The sequence below is a fragment of the Nilaparvata lugens genome, chromosome 3 (assembly GCF_014356525.2).
Source record: "Nilaparvata lugens isolate BPH chromosome 3, ASM1435652v1, whole genome shotgun sequence".
Lineage (NCBI taxonomy): Eukaryota > Metazoa > Arthropoda > Insecta > Hemiptera > Delphacidae > Nilaparvata > Nilaparvata lugens.
The window spans coordinates 38,795,376-38,811,991 of record NC_052506.1 but is presented as its reverse complement, the minus strand read 5'-3'; the positions used below and the strand labels follow the sequence as shown (position 1 = coordinate 38,811,991).

Here is a 16,616-nt window from a genome sequence, read left to right as displayed (position 1 = left end):
TTTTCTAAAATATTCAAGCTAAATATTTCACTTTGAATAAGCTATTCATAATTACTCATATTTAATCATTTTGGTGTGTTTTAAATGGATAAACAATCATAGTTTAATATTTATCGTTATTCAAACAAAATATCATTTTATTATTAGAGATTCATGCATAATCTAAATACATATAATCAAAACTTTATGTTGCATGTATTCGAAACTGTGACTCAGTTGACATTTTTCTCTAGGACCAACTAAACTAAAAATAGCTTGTGAATATCCTGAAATTTGATGATAGCGAGTTTTTGAACACAGGAGTAGGCGTGTAGGCCTACTCACTATACGCAGGAACCAGATATAGATGATAATGAATTTTCCCACATAAAAAAATGTAAAAACAAATCAACATTTCAAATAATTAATAAAGGCCTGCGTAATAATTGATGGGTTGCTAGTGAAGCAGCATTCTCATTCCTAGTTCTAATTAAGAATAGAAGGCCTTAATTGAAGTCTTAATTGTTGGATTTGACTCATACTTTTCTAAAATGACCATGAAATACCACGACTCAAATAACTTTCACGTTTTTTCAAATTTTCCCATCTCGTGATTCTGTGATGTGGTGATGACAATCAACGTAATTACTCAGTGACAGTGGGTAGAAAAATACATAGATTATATTATGAATATTGTGAGTGACTACCTAGAATAAGAAATAGATATTCATTTCGAAATACTATCCATCAGAAAATAAGGATTTTGACATCCGCACAATTGGAAAGATACGTACAACTTGAATTAAAGTCAGACTAAAATCACAAAATTTGTAATGTTTCATTTCATGAATAATGAAAATCTGGTGTGGCGCACTCACACAACTTCCCTTCCGTTATGAAAATTGATCACTTGACGCTAGTGTTCAAGCGCATCTCGAGTCTACTTATAAACAAAGTTCTGAGCCAGCTGTTGACAGGACAATAACGCTGGAGACATACGAGGTCTGCTATCTCTTCATAGTGAATCATTTAATAGAATCAACAGTTGCCAACAGTTTGCAATTGGATAATCACATTTTCTCGAATTTCGTGCTTATTTTAAATTTTAGGTGGAAATGCTATTCAACATTAATTGTAGAGATTTTCATGCTCAATCTTTTCCACTCAAAATTTTTTGTTTAAATTGTATCTGAAGTCTGATAATTGGGAATCCAAAATCAAACTTTGCAATGATGGGGCGGAACTCCTGGAATTTTTACAGATATGGGACTTGTGGCAGTTGATAGAGCTTATCAATGACTATTTCAGGTATAAATTTAATCGAAATCGTTGGAGCTGTTTTCGAGAAAATCGCGAAAAACCCATGTTTTTGACAACATTTTCGCCATTTTAGCCGCCATCTTGAATTGCATTTGATCGAAATTGTTCGTGTCGGATCCTTATATTGTAAGGACCTTAAGTTCCAAATTTCAAGTCATTCCGTTGATTGGGAGATGAGATATCGTGTACACAGACACGCACATACACTCATACACACACACACACACACACACACACACACACACACACACACACACACACACACCACACACACACACCACACACCACACACACACACACACACACACACACACACACACACACACACACACACACATAAAGACCAATACCCAAAAACCACTTTTTCGGACTCAGGGGACCTTGAAACGTATAGAAATTTAGAAATTGGGGTACCTTAATTTTTTCGGTAAGCAATACTTTCCTTACCTATGGTAATAGGGCAAGGAGAGTAAAAAATCCATACACCTAGTCAGATGTAGGCCTACAGAAAGAAGAGAAAATCACAAATTTATAAATTTGTGATTTGACGCCTTTGACGTCAGCAGCATATAAACTTTTGGGAGACGTCTGGGAGGTCTGGTGGAATACCCCTCCGGTAAAATGTGATGGGGGTCCGGGAGCCCCTTGAAAAATGGAATAATTAATAAGCAACTAAACATACAAATCTATACTGGCTTAAACGTATGTTTTTTAAATTACTATGAATTACTGAAAATTGTGGAATCGTATTACAGCATTATACGTTTTGTATAGCGACAAAATGATAACTTTATTATTATAGGCCCAAAATAGTCTATTGAAGATGGGATATGTGACTGCATGGTGTTAAACTTCCCTTGGAGTTGAATGATGGCTGCTATGTATATGATATACATCACATATGCGGTATGTGATGTTACGAATGTTAAAACCTATAAACTAATACTTTTTCTCTTAATCTATGTAGGCTTACTAATGATGTCTGATAAAATGTTACACAATAAATTGAATTGGAAAGAATTTTCATGCGATCGCCCTCCTCTCCTAAAATATGTATTTGCCAGAATAACTCTCCTTTGATAGAATCTCTTCTCCTAACTGTAGTTTATCGGAGAAATAATGTTGGAAACCCCTATAACTTCACATCCGAAACGAAGGAGAAGGAGAGTCAAACCTCAATTCAAGGGGTTCCTGAATAATACATTATTGCATGGCGTCAAATACATAGGTGACCCAACAAACATTAGATTGAACCATAGAACGTTGTTTTTGGCGTATAGTTCTTATAAGCTTCACAATATCTTTGCATGCAATATATAAAATAAAAAAGTATAAATGGAAAAAATCAAAGTACGATGGAAGTGGTGTTCAAGGGGTATACCTATACCTAATACCTATACTTAGTATAGTATTAGGTTATTCTTGTAAACAAGCTGTCTTAGCTTGTAAACACCACTTCCATCGTACTTTGATTTTTTCCATTTATACTTTTTTATTTTATATATTGCATGCAACGATATTGTGAAGCTTATAATAACTATACGCCAAAAACAAGTAGACAGCTTGTTTACAAGCTATATCTACTCTGCCAATTCATGCTGTCACATTTTGTGGCCCTTCAGGTATAACAGGGGAAGGGGCTCATTCTTTTATGAGAAACAAGAAAGATTTTGATTCAATATATGCAAAATAGCTGAAATTTTAGGCATGACTAGGGAAACGTTTGATTATATGTAGCACTCTCTACTCGAACTATATGAACTTCTCTATAAATTACTGAACTGGAAACTACGTAATTGATGAAAAAAGATATATCATTTTCAATTGAAACCTTGAGAGCCTGAATATCTCACTGTTATACGAACTGCTCACATCATTTCACTACACACTCTGCTTAAAGACGTTGACCTTGAGAGGCGTCTGCTACTCTTGCAACATGGTGCCCCTACTCTTGCAACATGGTGCCCCTACTCTTGCAACATGGTGCCCCTACTCTTGCAACATGGTGCCCCTACTCTTGCAACATGGTGCCCCTACTCTTGCAACATGGTGCCCCTACTCTTGCAACATGGTGCCCCTACTCTTGCAACATGGTGCCCCTACTCTTGCAACATGGTGCCACCTGCCAAAATAATACAGATCTGATGCGGTAAGAAATTATTTTCGAAAAGATTTATATCCAGAAAGAGAAATTATGAAATTGAGGGGACCGAAATTCATTGCTTTACTACTAATTATAAAGGATTTTTCAAGGTACCAAGCTTCCACTACGAAATACAGAGAATTACGAACTATAGAGGTCCGAATTACGAATTATGAAGTTTATGTTCCTTTTCTTAATGATTAGTCGTGTCGGTTGAACGTGTTGTTCCCAAGATATAGGCGTGGGAGAAAAAAGCTGAAAAGTTCAACTTTTAAACCATCCCCATCCCTTTAGCACATGGGGTAGGGATGGGGACATTTGATATGTTATCTACCCAACTATCCCCAACAAAAGTGCAAGGTCAAAAATTGTGTTCAAAACATTCCCCAAATTCCTTTGTTAATTAGTATATTATTGATTAGTCTAAGACTGGAGATTTCACCCTCAACACTGAAGCTACTGCAACAGTCGTAGGGAAATTCGTAAAAATGTGAAAGCTATATTATGAAAATCGAGCCTCAAATTTTGACATTCAATAGGTTTTTTATGTGTGCACCGAATTTGATGATTGTTATTAGTTGTGTTTATTATGTTCAGGAACTGGTTTATGGCCTATCAAATTCCTTCAAAGTTTACATGTAATCCTTATGGAAGAAGATTTGTGAGCTAGCCACACACAGTAATAAAAATCAGCTGTAATAATAATTGTGTCATCCAACAGCCGTCGGTAGATCTGCTTTTCTATTTTCTTTTTACTGATTCACAAAATTCTAATTCTAATTCTAAATTCTAACGACGACCAAACTTGGGCCGTAGAATTCGAAATGCCATACATTTAGAATAAGCACGGGAAAATAAGCAGCAAGGAGATATACCATTCGATTTCCCAGCAAGCTGCATTCAACTATATCTAAAAATGCAGACTGCTAAACAACTAACTAAGCATATAGGAAGTATAAATTGAGATATAAAATGTTAATACTGATTGTTGGATAATTTTCATAAGAATATAGTGCATCAGATTAAGCTAAGGCTAAGCACACCTGAGGAGGCGCGGCTTGGTGATACAAAGTGTTGATCTTATGGAGATTGCCACCGTTCCACGCCATGCCCGATTCAGTGTGTGTGTGTGTGAGTTCTTCCATCCAAACCAATAAGCAAGAAGCATCTATATTCAAAATGCTGCAGCGCGACTTCTCAGGAGTGTATCGAGCTAAAGTTTGTCATGAGATGCATTAACTATTTGGCGGTACGAAGTTCGCCGGGCCAGCTGGTGATACATAAAATTGAAGAGAACGTAATGCTCTATAAGCTTATAATCAGCAGAGATTTTCAAAAAAAAAAAACTATAAGAGCCAAAATAGAAAAAATTGAGTGAACGTGTTTTTTTTAAGTCACTCCTTCAAGAGCGGTTATCTCGAAAACCATAAACGATATAGAAGCAGTTGTGGATTTGATATAGTAGGAAATTATGTAAGCTTTTGTATAGAAGCAGTTTTGTATAGAACAGTCATGTTCTTAGAATGCGTAGTTTTCAAGTTATATACGAGAAACCAAAAAATGGTCCCTTTGAACCACTCCCACCCCCTCAGCAAAGTGGATAGGAGTGAGGGCTTTTGATATGTTTACCTCCTTACTACCCTAAACAGAACGGCGGGGTCAAAAGTTGTCTTCCAATCTTTTCCCTCTATAACCCTTTGTTGACAGGACTATAATACGGTATAGGTTGTGTGTAGTCTCTGTAAAGTCAAAGAGGACTAAGCGCTATCTGCCTTTGAATGAAGGAAGCTCTGTCCGATATCTCAAATGATGACAGTAAATCGTTCATTTCAAATATTTTGTTTGTCAGTGATTCCATGCATCGGCCTCCTGACCTCATGATCTGAGCTACTTTGGATCAAGTTTGGGATAGGATATACAAGCATATATTTTTCTTATAAAATTCATCTTCAAGATATAATCACAATATGGTTGGAAGCCACTGAGATCTCCAACTCATTCAATCAATACTTTCCGTCTGTAGGGAGCAATTGGCATGAGCTATATACATCCATCTGACCCTCCAGAAGTGAGGGATTTTGACCATTTCATTAATGCTGATTTTGAGTTGTGCCCTGTAAGTGAGCTTGAGATTATCAATATTTTAAGAAGCATGAAAGGCTTCACCAGGCTGGGGCTCTATACTTACCAGGCTTTTAAAGGACAATATGCAGGGACTTCTCTCCAATTAAACATATTACAAACCTTAGCCTAACTACAGATTCATTTGTAGATGTTTATTAAATTGCGAAGGTCATTCCAATTCATAAACCTGGCTCGAAATCAGTCATTAGTAATTTCAGACCCATTTCCCTTCTTATTTCACTTGCTTATGTTCTAGAAAAAATCCCTTAAAATACTAGTAAATACAAGTAAGCACTAGTGTAAATAATAATAACATAATCACAAGCAGTCAGTACGGTTTTAGGAGTTGCAAAAATACCACCAATGCCATTCCAAACTTCATTGCAAACGATTTCAAGTTTGTTATATGTAATTTTCTGTCTATTCATTTCTCATTACTTTTATCTAAATTTTCTTGTATTCTATGTGAATAAATAATTTGATTTGATTTCGCTTTTATATACTCGTAGAATAATGATAGGAATTCACCTTTTTATTTGTCACAAAAGACGAAGGATTGAGTCAATTTCATTGGTCAACAAACCTGCAGAATGGTTGTAAAAAAATAGTTCGAAAATTTAAAGTTGATCGTTCAAAGCATTTGATAACCGTTGACAAACACATTTAACTAATGCCAAAATCTTGTAGTCCAACTTCATCTTAATTAGCTACTGCAGTTCAATCTTGTTTCTCAAATTATTCGAAATTAGCTGGCCCGGCGAACTTCTTACCGCCAAATAATAGTTAATGCATCTCATGACAAACTCTAGCTTAATACACACCTGAGGAGGCGCGATGCGGCATTTTGCATTCAGGTGCTTTTTGCTTATTTGTTTGGATGGAAGAACTCACACACACTGAATCGGGCATAGCGTGGAACGGTTTGATAAGAAAATCTCCGTAAGATCAACACTTTGTATCACTAAGCCGCGCCTCCTCAGGTGTGCTTAGCCTTAGCTTAATCTGATGCACTATATTTTTATAAAATTATCCAACAATCAGTATTTACATTTATATCTTAATATACATATACTTCCTATATGCTTAGTTAGTTGTTTAGCAGTTTGCATTTTTAGATATAGTTGAATGCAGCTTGCTGGGAAATTGAATGGTATATCTCCTTGCTGCTGATTTTCCCGTACATATTCTAAATTTACAGCATTTCGAGTTCTACGACCCAAGTTTGGTCGTCGTTCTTACCGCGGCATTATTATTAGAATTAGAATTTTGTGAATCAGTAGAAAGAAAATGAAATAGCAGATCTACCGACGGCATAGCCACCTCTAATACAAGGCCCCGGCCTACGATATTGCAACGTCGCAGTGTAGGCCTAGAATCTAATACATGATTGGTGAAAAAGATTTAAAAAAATACCAGCTGATCTTTTTCACCAATCATGTATTAGATTCTAGGCCTACGCTGCGACGTTGCAATATCGTAGGCCGGTGCCTTGTATTAGAGGTGTCTATGCCGACAGCTGTTCGATGCCGCAATTATTATAACAGCTGATTTTTATTTCTGTGTATTTCTGCTTTGTAGATCTGCTTATTTTCCTGTGCTTATTCTAAATTTATAGCATTTCGAATTTTACGGCCCAAGTTTGGTCGTCGTACGTACCGCAGCATTATTATTAGAATTGGAATTTTGTGAATCAGTAGAAAGAAAATAGAAAAGCTGATCTACCGACGGCTGTTGGATGACACAATTTATTATTATAACAGCTGATTTTTATTTCTGTGTGTGACCAGCTCACAAATCTTCTCCCATAAGGATTACATGCAAACTTTGAAGGACAGTAGGAAAGAGTCCTGAAGTCGGATTATAAATTTGATAGGCCATAAACCTGGTCCTGAACATAACGAACACAACTAAAAATCATCAAATTCGGTGCAAACATTAAAAAGTTATTGAATGTCAAATTTTGAGGCTCCATTTTTATTTATATAGATAGATTTCCCTTGATATGAACGCTCAAAATGATTCCACATTATGATTTCTGAATTTTTCCAATTTCATGTCATTCTCTTCATGACTCTTCAGATACTCTTATCATGGTTTCAATTTTTACTAAACTTTCTCTCTATTTTCTATTAAGTTCTCTATTTTGGTTACTGAATTATTTTTTATTTTACATAATTTTCCTCATAATTATTCAGGAACTCTTCATAGTTTCAATTTACATTGCAAGGTCATGTGTCACTGTAAATTTGCTCACTGCCGTCAATTCGGAAATTGTTGACATTTCGCATGTCGATGGCAATAAAATCGACATTACAAGCCACCAATGCAAACAAGGCAGCTGCTATACTCCAATCAATTGGATCCTATTCGAAAATTAATTTGAAAACGTGACGAAAATTTTCATAATAGTTTGTCGATTTATGACGTTTATCTGCCATTGTTTCAGCTGTCAGCATTGTTTGAATGGGAAGCATTGATGCTATTTCACAAGTAATTCTGACAGTTTGGAGTGAATCTCACTTCAGTCACACAATACTGAAATTCAAGTTAACGCCACCTGTAATCCAGTTCTGTCAATGCCTACTATTACTTCGGTAATAGAAGGTATTGGTTCTGTTCTATATCTTTTGAAAACTTCTTGTTTGAATACTTTTCGGATTGAACATTTTATTGCGTTTCAATTTGAGAAACAAGCGTCTGTACTTAAGTATAAAATGCAGGACATCTCCTGAATACTCACCACAGTAGTTCATCGACAAGTCTCCGAAGTTCTCTAACTGATCGAGAAGTTATAGCACCGATGAGTACAGATATCCTGAATTAAGCCTGTGTAGCTATTGTTGGGTGGGTGTGATATCATACTTGACGGAATATTTTCTGTAGTATTTATTTTATTTAATTTTGAGGTAAGTGTGAATAAATATTAATCATACTCAACAGTGAGTGTTTCCTTCCTGGAAAAGTTTCTTGAAATACAAGAGAAATAATTTTGTTGAGCAGAAAATAATTTTGAAACAGAAGACTTGAATCTCATAAAATAATATGAAACCGGGATAAAATGGATAGCCTTTTAACAATAATATCAATTCCATTAAAATAGAAGATATTTCACAAAATATTTATAGATTGACAAAATTATTTACGAATATTAACAATACAAGATATTCTACAAAATATTCATAAGAGATTGCAAATATTAATATTATTGAGTGAATCCTTCTTCAAATATTGTTATTGCTGAATATTTGAGGCATTTTCATGTGTAATTATTCATTGCTTTACCTTTCTGATCAGCCCAGATACAAAATGTTTAATATAATGTATAGTTGAACTGTACATTTTTGTGATCATTATAAGAAGTGTTTACATGATCTCGTTTGGACTATTTTCATCAAAATTGGGGAGAAAACAGATTTGGGTTTATCCTGTTGATTCTCTTCCAATCATTGATTTGAGGTTGTGATTGTGGAATAAAATGAATAAATAAATAAAAAATAAATATACCGCTCAATTTGAGATTTGCACGAGTATAGTCTAAATAGTCAATTGGATTTTTTCAGACTTGAAAAATGATATTTTTTCCGATGTATGTGAGTAAAATGACTCAATCACATAGATTTCCATTTGAGCCACACTTTTATATCGAGTGTGTGGATATATATAGCCTATACGATGTGAAGTCTATTCCTGTTAATAAGTTTCGACGAGCATAGAAACATAATTATTCTCAATCGGGCCCATTATTTGTAATATATATATCTTAAAATCCAAGGCTATTTAAGAATCATGACTTTTTTATTGAAATCGTTGAATTTCATTTCTATTATAATAAAACAACACTGATAAACAATAATCTACACTATAATAAAGGAAAGAACTGGCTTATACACGTACGGGATAGGAAATTCACAAATGACCCATCATCACGTCTGAAGTACTGGATTGATTAACTTGAAATTTTGCATATAGACCCTTAATTCACCAAGGATGATTATCTGCCTATTTTTAATTCTTCAAGTTCTCGTTCTGTCAAGTTTTCAATTTGCCATTCTTCCAGTTTGTTATACATGTTATCTTGCTTGAGAGCAAGAAGTGTATACACTTCTATCTATATAATCCTCTCTTCCCATATCTACATTACATACAGAGTTGGTGAAAAGTCTGGAATAAGCTGAATATTTCTTTCAAAAAGGGAACTTGACGATAGGTCTGATCAGGAATCCTATTCGAATAGAAATAACTACTTTTCTGTCGTATCAAGATTTTGGTCCGCGATCTTGGAACCGTCATTTTGAATCCAACTAATTTTTTTTTAAATTGGCAGGTGGGCATCTGATAATTGATTTCGATACAGATTTTCAAGGGAAAATGAATGGTGAAAACCGCAGATAGGGAAATTCACGAATTACAAATTATGGAAATTTTCAGTTTATTTCAATTATTCAAACTTCAACTATCACATATTGATTCCTGATTCACTGAGTATCGTTATAGGCCTATTTTCAATTTTTCAATATTTCAGAAGGTCATGTTTTTAATATCAGACCCATGCACGGGTTACCTGCTACTCTATGATAATTATAATAAAATGAAGATTATTAATCTGCCGAGGATGGTTCTAGGCCTATTTCAAACTTCAATATTCCACTCTGTCTGGTTTCCAGTCTGTCAAGTTAAATTAGACACTCGCGGAGCACGGGTTACCTGCTAGTCTTCAATGAATTAATGTGGTGGTGGAACATAAAATCAAGTAATTCATCACAATTGAAAACTTTAGATAATCCCACTTGAACTCAATATTTTTTGAATTCAATTTTCTTAATTACTCATTAAGATCCTTCCAATTACAGGTGATCTTTCAATACCGAGCGCACAGACAACACTAATGATGGGAAGCAGAGCGGAAACTGACGTGTTGACAACAGACGGCTTCATCAGGGAGCCGCTGTCGTGGGCATACAACAAGGACGACATATGCAGCAGCAGCAGCAGCGACAATGCAGCGATGCATACGCGCCGAGCATCCGAGGGCATTCTGATCGACGGCGACGCTGAAGACAAGAAGTGGCTGCAGTCACCGCCGCGGAGGTGCAGTCTGGGCTCTGGTGGGAGGGGGGGTGACGCGGTCTGGGCCCACGAGGGGGGGAGTGCCGGGCCGCACCGGAGGGGCTACATCGTGTTCGGCGACCAGGCCAGCTGTCAGTTGCACTTCTGCAGCGAAACCGACATGAAGACCGAAACCGGCAACTGGATTCAGCTGGGCCAGCAGGTGCTCAAACTCGAGGACCAGGCCCAGGTGCCTGAGCACATCGAGCACAAGGCCCATGAGGAGCTTGGCGAAACACCCGAAGTCAGGAAGGAATCGCTGCATCAGCTCAAGTGCATGCTCGACAGTGAGTACCACTGGGTTTCGACCCTTCAATACATTTTAAATACAGTAAAATGCACTCTAAATTCAGCACAGTGTATTTAATTACTGTAATGCACAGTAAATACCAAAGGAACTCCTTGTTTTTATCAATTTTAGATTGTTGAATCTATAAATGAATAAATAAATAACACATTAATTTATCTTGAGTTTTGAATATTTTTGAACAGCACACTCGTGCATAAGACTCAACAAGCTCAGTATTGGTAGTACCCCTACACAACGAATTTCTCTCTTGGTCCCTTGAGATGCATAACAATCTATCGAATATAACACATACTTATTTGTTGTTATTATTACTCATGATATCATATTATAGATTAAATCACGTTTTCTGAAGCCTCTAATGCCTCTAAGCCTCTGAACCTCTGAAGACTCTAAACTGATGTATAATGATAGCCCATACCCTGATATTTATTTATAAAGAACTCAATAAACATTTAGGAGAATTGAACACATTAATCCAGCTTTGTTGTGTAATGGAATGTCAGTAAAGGAGACTCTCATTGATGAGGATTCTTGGTTCTTACCATTAATTGGAATAAGCTCTGAAATGTTGGGGAGAAGAATGGGTGTAGGATAGAATAGAGCAAGAGCAGGGTGGATTGGGCTGCAGTAGATATTATTCGATATTTATTTAATACATTTCAAATTGGCAGGTCTGACAAGACCATTGGCAAACGCAAATGATAAGGAATGAGAGGGTGACTAAGGAGTGGAAAGGGTGCATTGAAGTAGACTGAAGGAGAGTTGAAGTCTAGATTGGGAGATTGATGGCAAGTGCAGAATGAAATTTATTGAGTCCGAACAAACCCTAATAATATTCCACTCTCCACTGCGCTGGATCCAGCTACATTTGGATCACTAAAATACCCAAATAGGGAGGGAAAACTTATAACTTTTAATTTTCAATGTAAAGGTTAATTAAAGGAAAATAATGAGCTTGTGAAAAATTGGTTCAATTTTATTTTAAAGAAAACAAGATGAAATAGTGAAAATACAGACCAGAGAATTCCTGTCATTCCGGTTGCATACCTTTTTCCTTCACTCTCAGTCTTCTGAACCTAAACGAAGCAGATGAACAAGATATTTAGTAAACAAGTTTTAAGCGCGACGACTCTCAACTTGAAACTTGCGAGACTAATACCATAGAGAAACGATAGCATAAGTTCACGCTAAGTTTAGCATAAACTTACGCTATTGTTTATCTATGCTAATACACAGACATTTGTATAAAATCACCACTGTTGGTTTGTAGAAGATGAGAGTTAACAAATAGTCAATTTTGTGTAAAAATAAGAGCCCAATGGTGACGAAATTGAATCACTCATATTGTTGTAGACATACTGCTTCTATTTAACTTGTTACGGTTTGTCTCCATTCTATTAAATCTCTGTGATTCAATTTTTGACATACGGTAGTCATAAGAAGAGATAAAGATGAAGATTATCTATTCATTCATTAGATATAAATATATTTTATTCTATGCTGAATATTATTGAACGGGTAGTTTATGGTAATGCTTCCCGGAAATATTATTCCGTGAATCTGAAAAAACGACATGATGCAGGTAGGCCACACATCTTTAATTCAGTAGAACTGAAAATATTCATGGATTTAGAAGACAAGGCCATGCGTACCAATGTGCTTAGCTTGTTCCTTGATAAGTTACGCCACTTATGGGCTCTTGCTTTGCCTGCCTGCCTTGCTAGGACCGACCACCTGTCACTAATACAATGTCATCCTCTAATCGAAATCTCTGCCTCATTACATCTCTTGATGTTTTCTCTTTGTTCGCTCCACACATACGCGAATGCTCCATCTGTTGTTATCTAACATTCTTATCACGTTCCACCCACTAGGATATCCCATCATAACTGCTAATGAATTCTTCCCACTACTTCACATATATTTTTGTTCCAGTTAATATATTGTTTTAATAAATATTAAAATATGGAATCCAAGTGAATCTATTACAGAGGCCTGAGCTCTTGAGAACAAAATGCTCTTCATTATGCTGTCAATTGTTCTAAAAAATGCTGAGTCATTTCAAAAAATGAATTTTTGAATACGAGAATGTCTACATTACAATATTTCTTATACTAATCGTTAATAATTATTGTGTAGGTGCTTTGTACACCTTATTCAGACCTGGAAACTAATCTATTTCCAACAACAATCTATTGTTTTATACCTCTAAAACTATGTAAGGTCGATCTTTTATAAGATAGGATGGGCAATAACCAGTTCAGATTGAAAAAACTCTGCACAATAAGAAGTTTGTAAAAATTAAAATACAGATGAAAACCGGCTTAGAAAAGTTATATCCAATTCTATAATTACAATACTCAGATTAATCAATTCTATAATTAGATCTCAGTAGAAAAATTCAGAAAGTTTCATTTTCACATTATTTTTTTTAAATGCCACCATTTGGATAGAATAATATATTATTAGAACCTTTACGTGGGTATGATAATATAAGAAATGATTCAACTATTAACTATTGAGTGTTCATACTTTTTTCAAGTAAAAATAATCTCCCAGCCTCAAAAGATTTGGGATGTGTTAAAAAATAGAATGAAAAGAAACCATCAATATAGGCTATAATGTTGCATTTTTAATTTTGAATAATTGAATTTGATCATTGAATCTCCAGCAATAGCTCTCACGAATGAATGCCGAAAATATTCGTAAAAGTCTATCAACTCCTTCCACACCTGAAATCCACATGGTCTGTGAAGCAAGAGTAGTATGTTAATAAATTACATTGTAATAGATTTCTTTTTGTTGAACTCCGGAGTATTTGCATCATATCCATATTTGAATCAAGAAACCAGTTCACTAGTTGACCAGTAGGCACTATCAAATATGACAAACAAATATGTATTAATTGAACAGTATCTTTACTCTATGGTTCTATTATTTTCAACTATATCTGTTCTCAGATACAGTACTACTTGTACTTTTGTATAATAGGTATACTAGCTATGGTATACCGGCTACTGGTATAGGTATCTGAAGCTATGGAAACAAAGCAGCATAAAGAGCAGTTTCTATTGATATTAAGCACCTATTCCGTGAACTACTCTCTCAGAGTAAATTGGCAGAGTATTGCAACACACTCATCGGAATAATTGAGTATAATTCAAACGAAGAGAGAAAGTAACAGTGAATGCAGTAGAGTATACCATTATGACAAATCTGAAAACTCTGACTTACATTTCCCTGGAACATAACTTTTCAAATGAAGAGGAACATGAAGAGAAGAAATAGAGATAAGAGAAGAATATTTCATATATAATATGTGTCTTAATATTTTAATAACAGAAATACGCTCTAGATTGATTTTGAGTGGCAGTAATAATCCTTTTCTGTTTATTCTCCACTGAACATTGTATAACGATTATAATTACTGTAGACATAAAGTTGACATTTTAAAAATGTGAAATAATATTACGATTGAACCCCTATTGTAGCGCACACCTGTACTTTACCCATGTACATGTACCTGCACATTACCAGAGAAATACGCCCTATCCACTAAATAGGTACCAATCATTTTCAAGTGATCCAAAGTAAGGTTAAAAATGAACTCATTTTGTATGTTTGATTTAATATTGTCATTGAGCTCGATGGAGAGATGCTGAGCAGCAACTCTGTTTTTCTACTTTTGTTCACTTGCCATATTATCTACCATGGTTGAAATCTTGAAATGTCATAGTTGCAGTGTTGACTCATCGTGCCATATCTATTAACATTGTTAACATAGAATCTATTAACATTGTTATCTGTAACATAGTAGACATAGAATGTATACTATTGGCTTATCATTCAATATTCATTCAAAGCAAAATCACGTCCACTCACAAACAAATAATCCATAAAACCTGATATCTCAAAGTATTTTTCAGATATCAAAATCTACATCTTTTTTGTATGAGATTTAACTTCATATGGTATTTTTCCTATGTTCTGATCACTCAAATATTAGTTTAACATTTTCAATGACCTAATTGTCACAAAGGATCCACACAAATCTCTCTAAATCGATTTTAATCTTAGTATATCATTTATAGTTTTGTTTTATTTTTTGTTTTAGTTCAGTAGGTAGTTTTTGAGTCACATTTTGTAGGTTGTAGTGAGTATTCATAATGTAACAGCTCTTCATAGTATTTACTTCCAATAAATCTAATGTTATTGATAGTAACAAACATCACCTGTTAAATATCGACAGCAACAGAGAGGAAGTCTGCAAATACGAGGTAACCTTAAGCACTAATAATGATTTGTTTTCGTTCTAACAAATATTTGCGTTTGAAGTAGGATGAGCTGCGCATACCGGTCGGTAGTTCGTCTTCGTACCACTTCCCATTGCTTTACTACGTAGATCGTAGACGTACAGCATTCTAAATCCAAAATTAGAAATGATGTATTCTCATGTTGATATACCAGACGCATTTCAAACGGGTTTACATTATTTTATTGCCATTTTCCATTAGCACTTCTGGTTTATTCAGGAGTAAAAATAAAAAGGCTTACTTTTCAAGGGTTTCAACAGTATCTCACTTTATCTAATCCAAAGTTTTCCCCATTTTTTGTCATAATAAAAAATATTTTAAAGATTTCAATTTATTCCAACTAATGTTTCAATGCAATATGAATTCTCGCTGAATGAAAATCAGAATGATTCAATACAACGTCATCATGATTCAGTTGCTCCGAACTGATATTCATTATATCATAATCCATGGATCTATATCACAGAGAAAAGATGGCATAAGATGGCATCTTTCACCTATGCCTGTATAAAACAAAAATCATAATGCATGTTCATTTCATTAGTTAGAAAATAAACTTGTTGACCGATTTGCCCAATTAATACATGCAACGCCTACAGGCTACAAGAACAACTTATAATGTTTAAAAAGCATGCCCACTTTTAGAGCATCACATAAATTTGCATTTCATGAAATATAGTCTTATATATAATAATTACATTGTAGGCCACTTCCATAGGGAAATTATGACGGATTGAATATCGACGAGTCACCTTGGCTTTTTGAACCATTCATTAGTATAAAACAAAAAAGGGTGTAAAAATGAAGAAAATTTCATTTCAATGAGATTTCGAATTATAGATGTAGCCTACTGTATTCCTTAAACAATATCAAAGTTTGTTTTGGTGTCTCTGTCTATTTGCACTAACAATAATCTATTGGACTGTGCAGTATACTCCTCGAGAAGAATGGATTTGATTGTCTCTAAACATTTTTCTGTGCTTGTCATAAACTAGTACCCAGATCCGTTGAAAATCTGGAGCTTTAATGATTAATCACTACTAACCTAATTTCTTATCATTAAACGATAGAATGACAGAGCTGAATGCCGATTAATAAACAATCAAATTTATTTGTCAAGGTCACGCGTAAGCAGAGCGTGCAAAACGTAACTTGGAAAATAATAATATCATATGGAGAGACAGTATCAATGGACAGTAGAAAAAAAGACTGGAATTATGATGACCGTACATCGTCACAAGGAACAAAAGTTGAAGAGCAAATTCATTTCACTTTTTTAATGGATCCTTTCTAGTCTGTTGCAATCTATACATTAGGCTAC

At 34.9% G+C, this 16,616-nt stretch overlaps 1 protein-coding gene across 2 annotated transcripts in view; it reads left to right on the top strand.

Moving 5' to 3' along the window:
• Positions 1–16,616, top strand: part of LOC111044731 (alpha-tocopherol transfer protein-like) — a 54,117-nt gene that overhangs the window by 11,237 nt on the left and 26,264 nt on the right. For both annotated transcript variants that reach the window (XM_022329946.2, XM_022329945.2), the window contains exon 2: positions 10,417–10,959. In XM_022329946.2, the coding sequence (XP_022185638.2) occupies positions 10,452–10,959 (508 nt within the window). In that variant the 5' untranslated portion in view covers positions 10,417–10,451. The remainder of the gene's footprint in view (positions 1–10,416; positions 10,960–16,616) is intronic.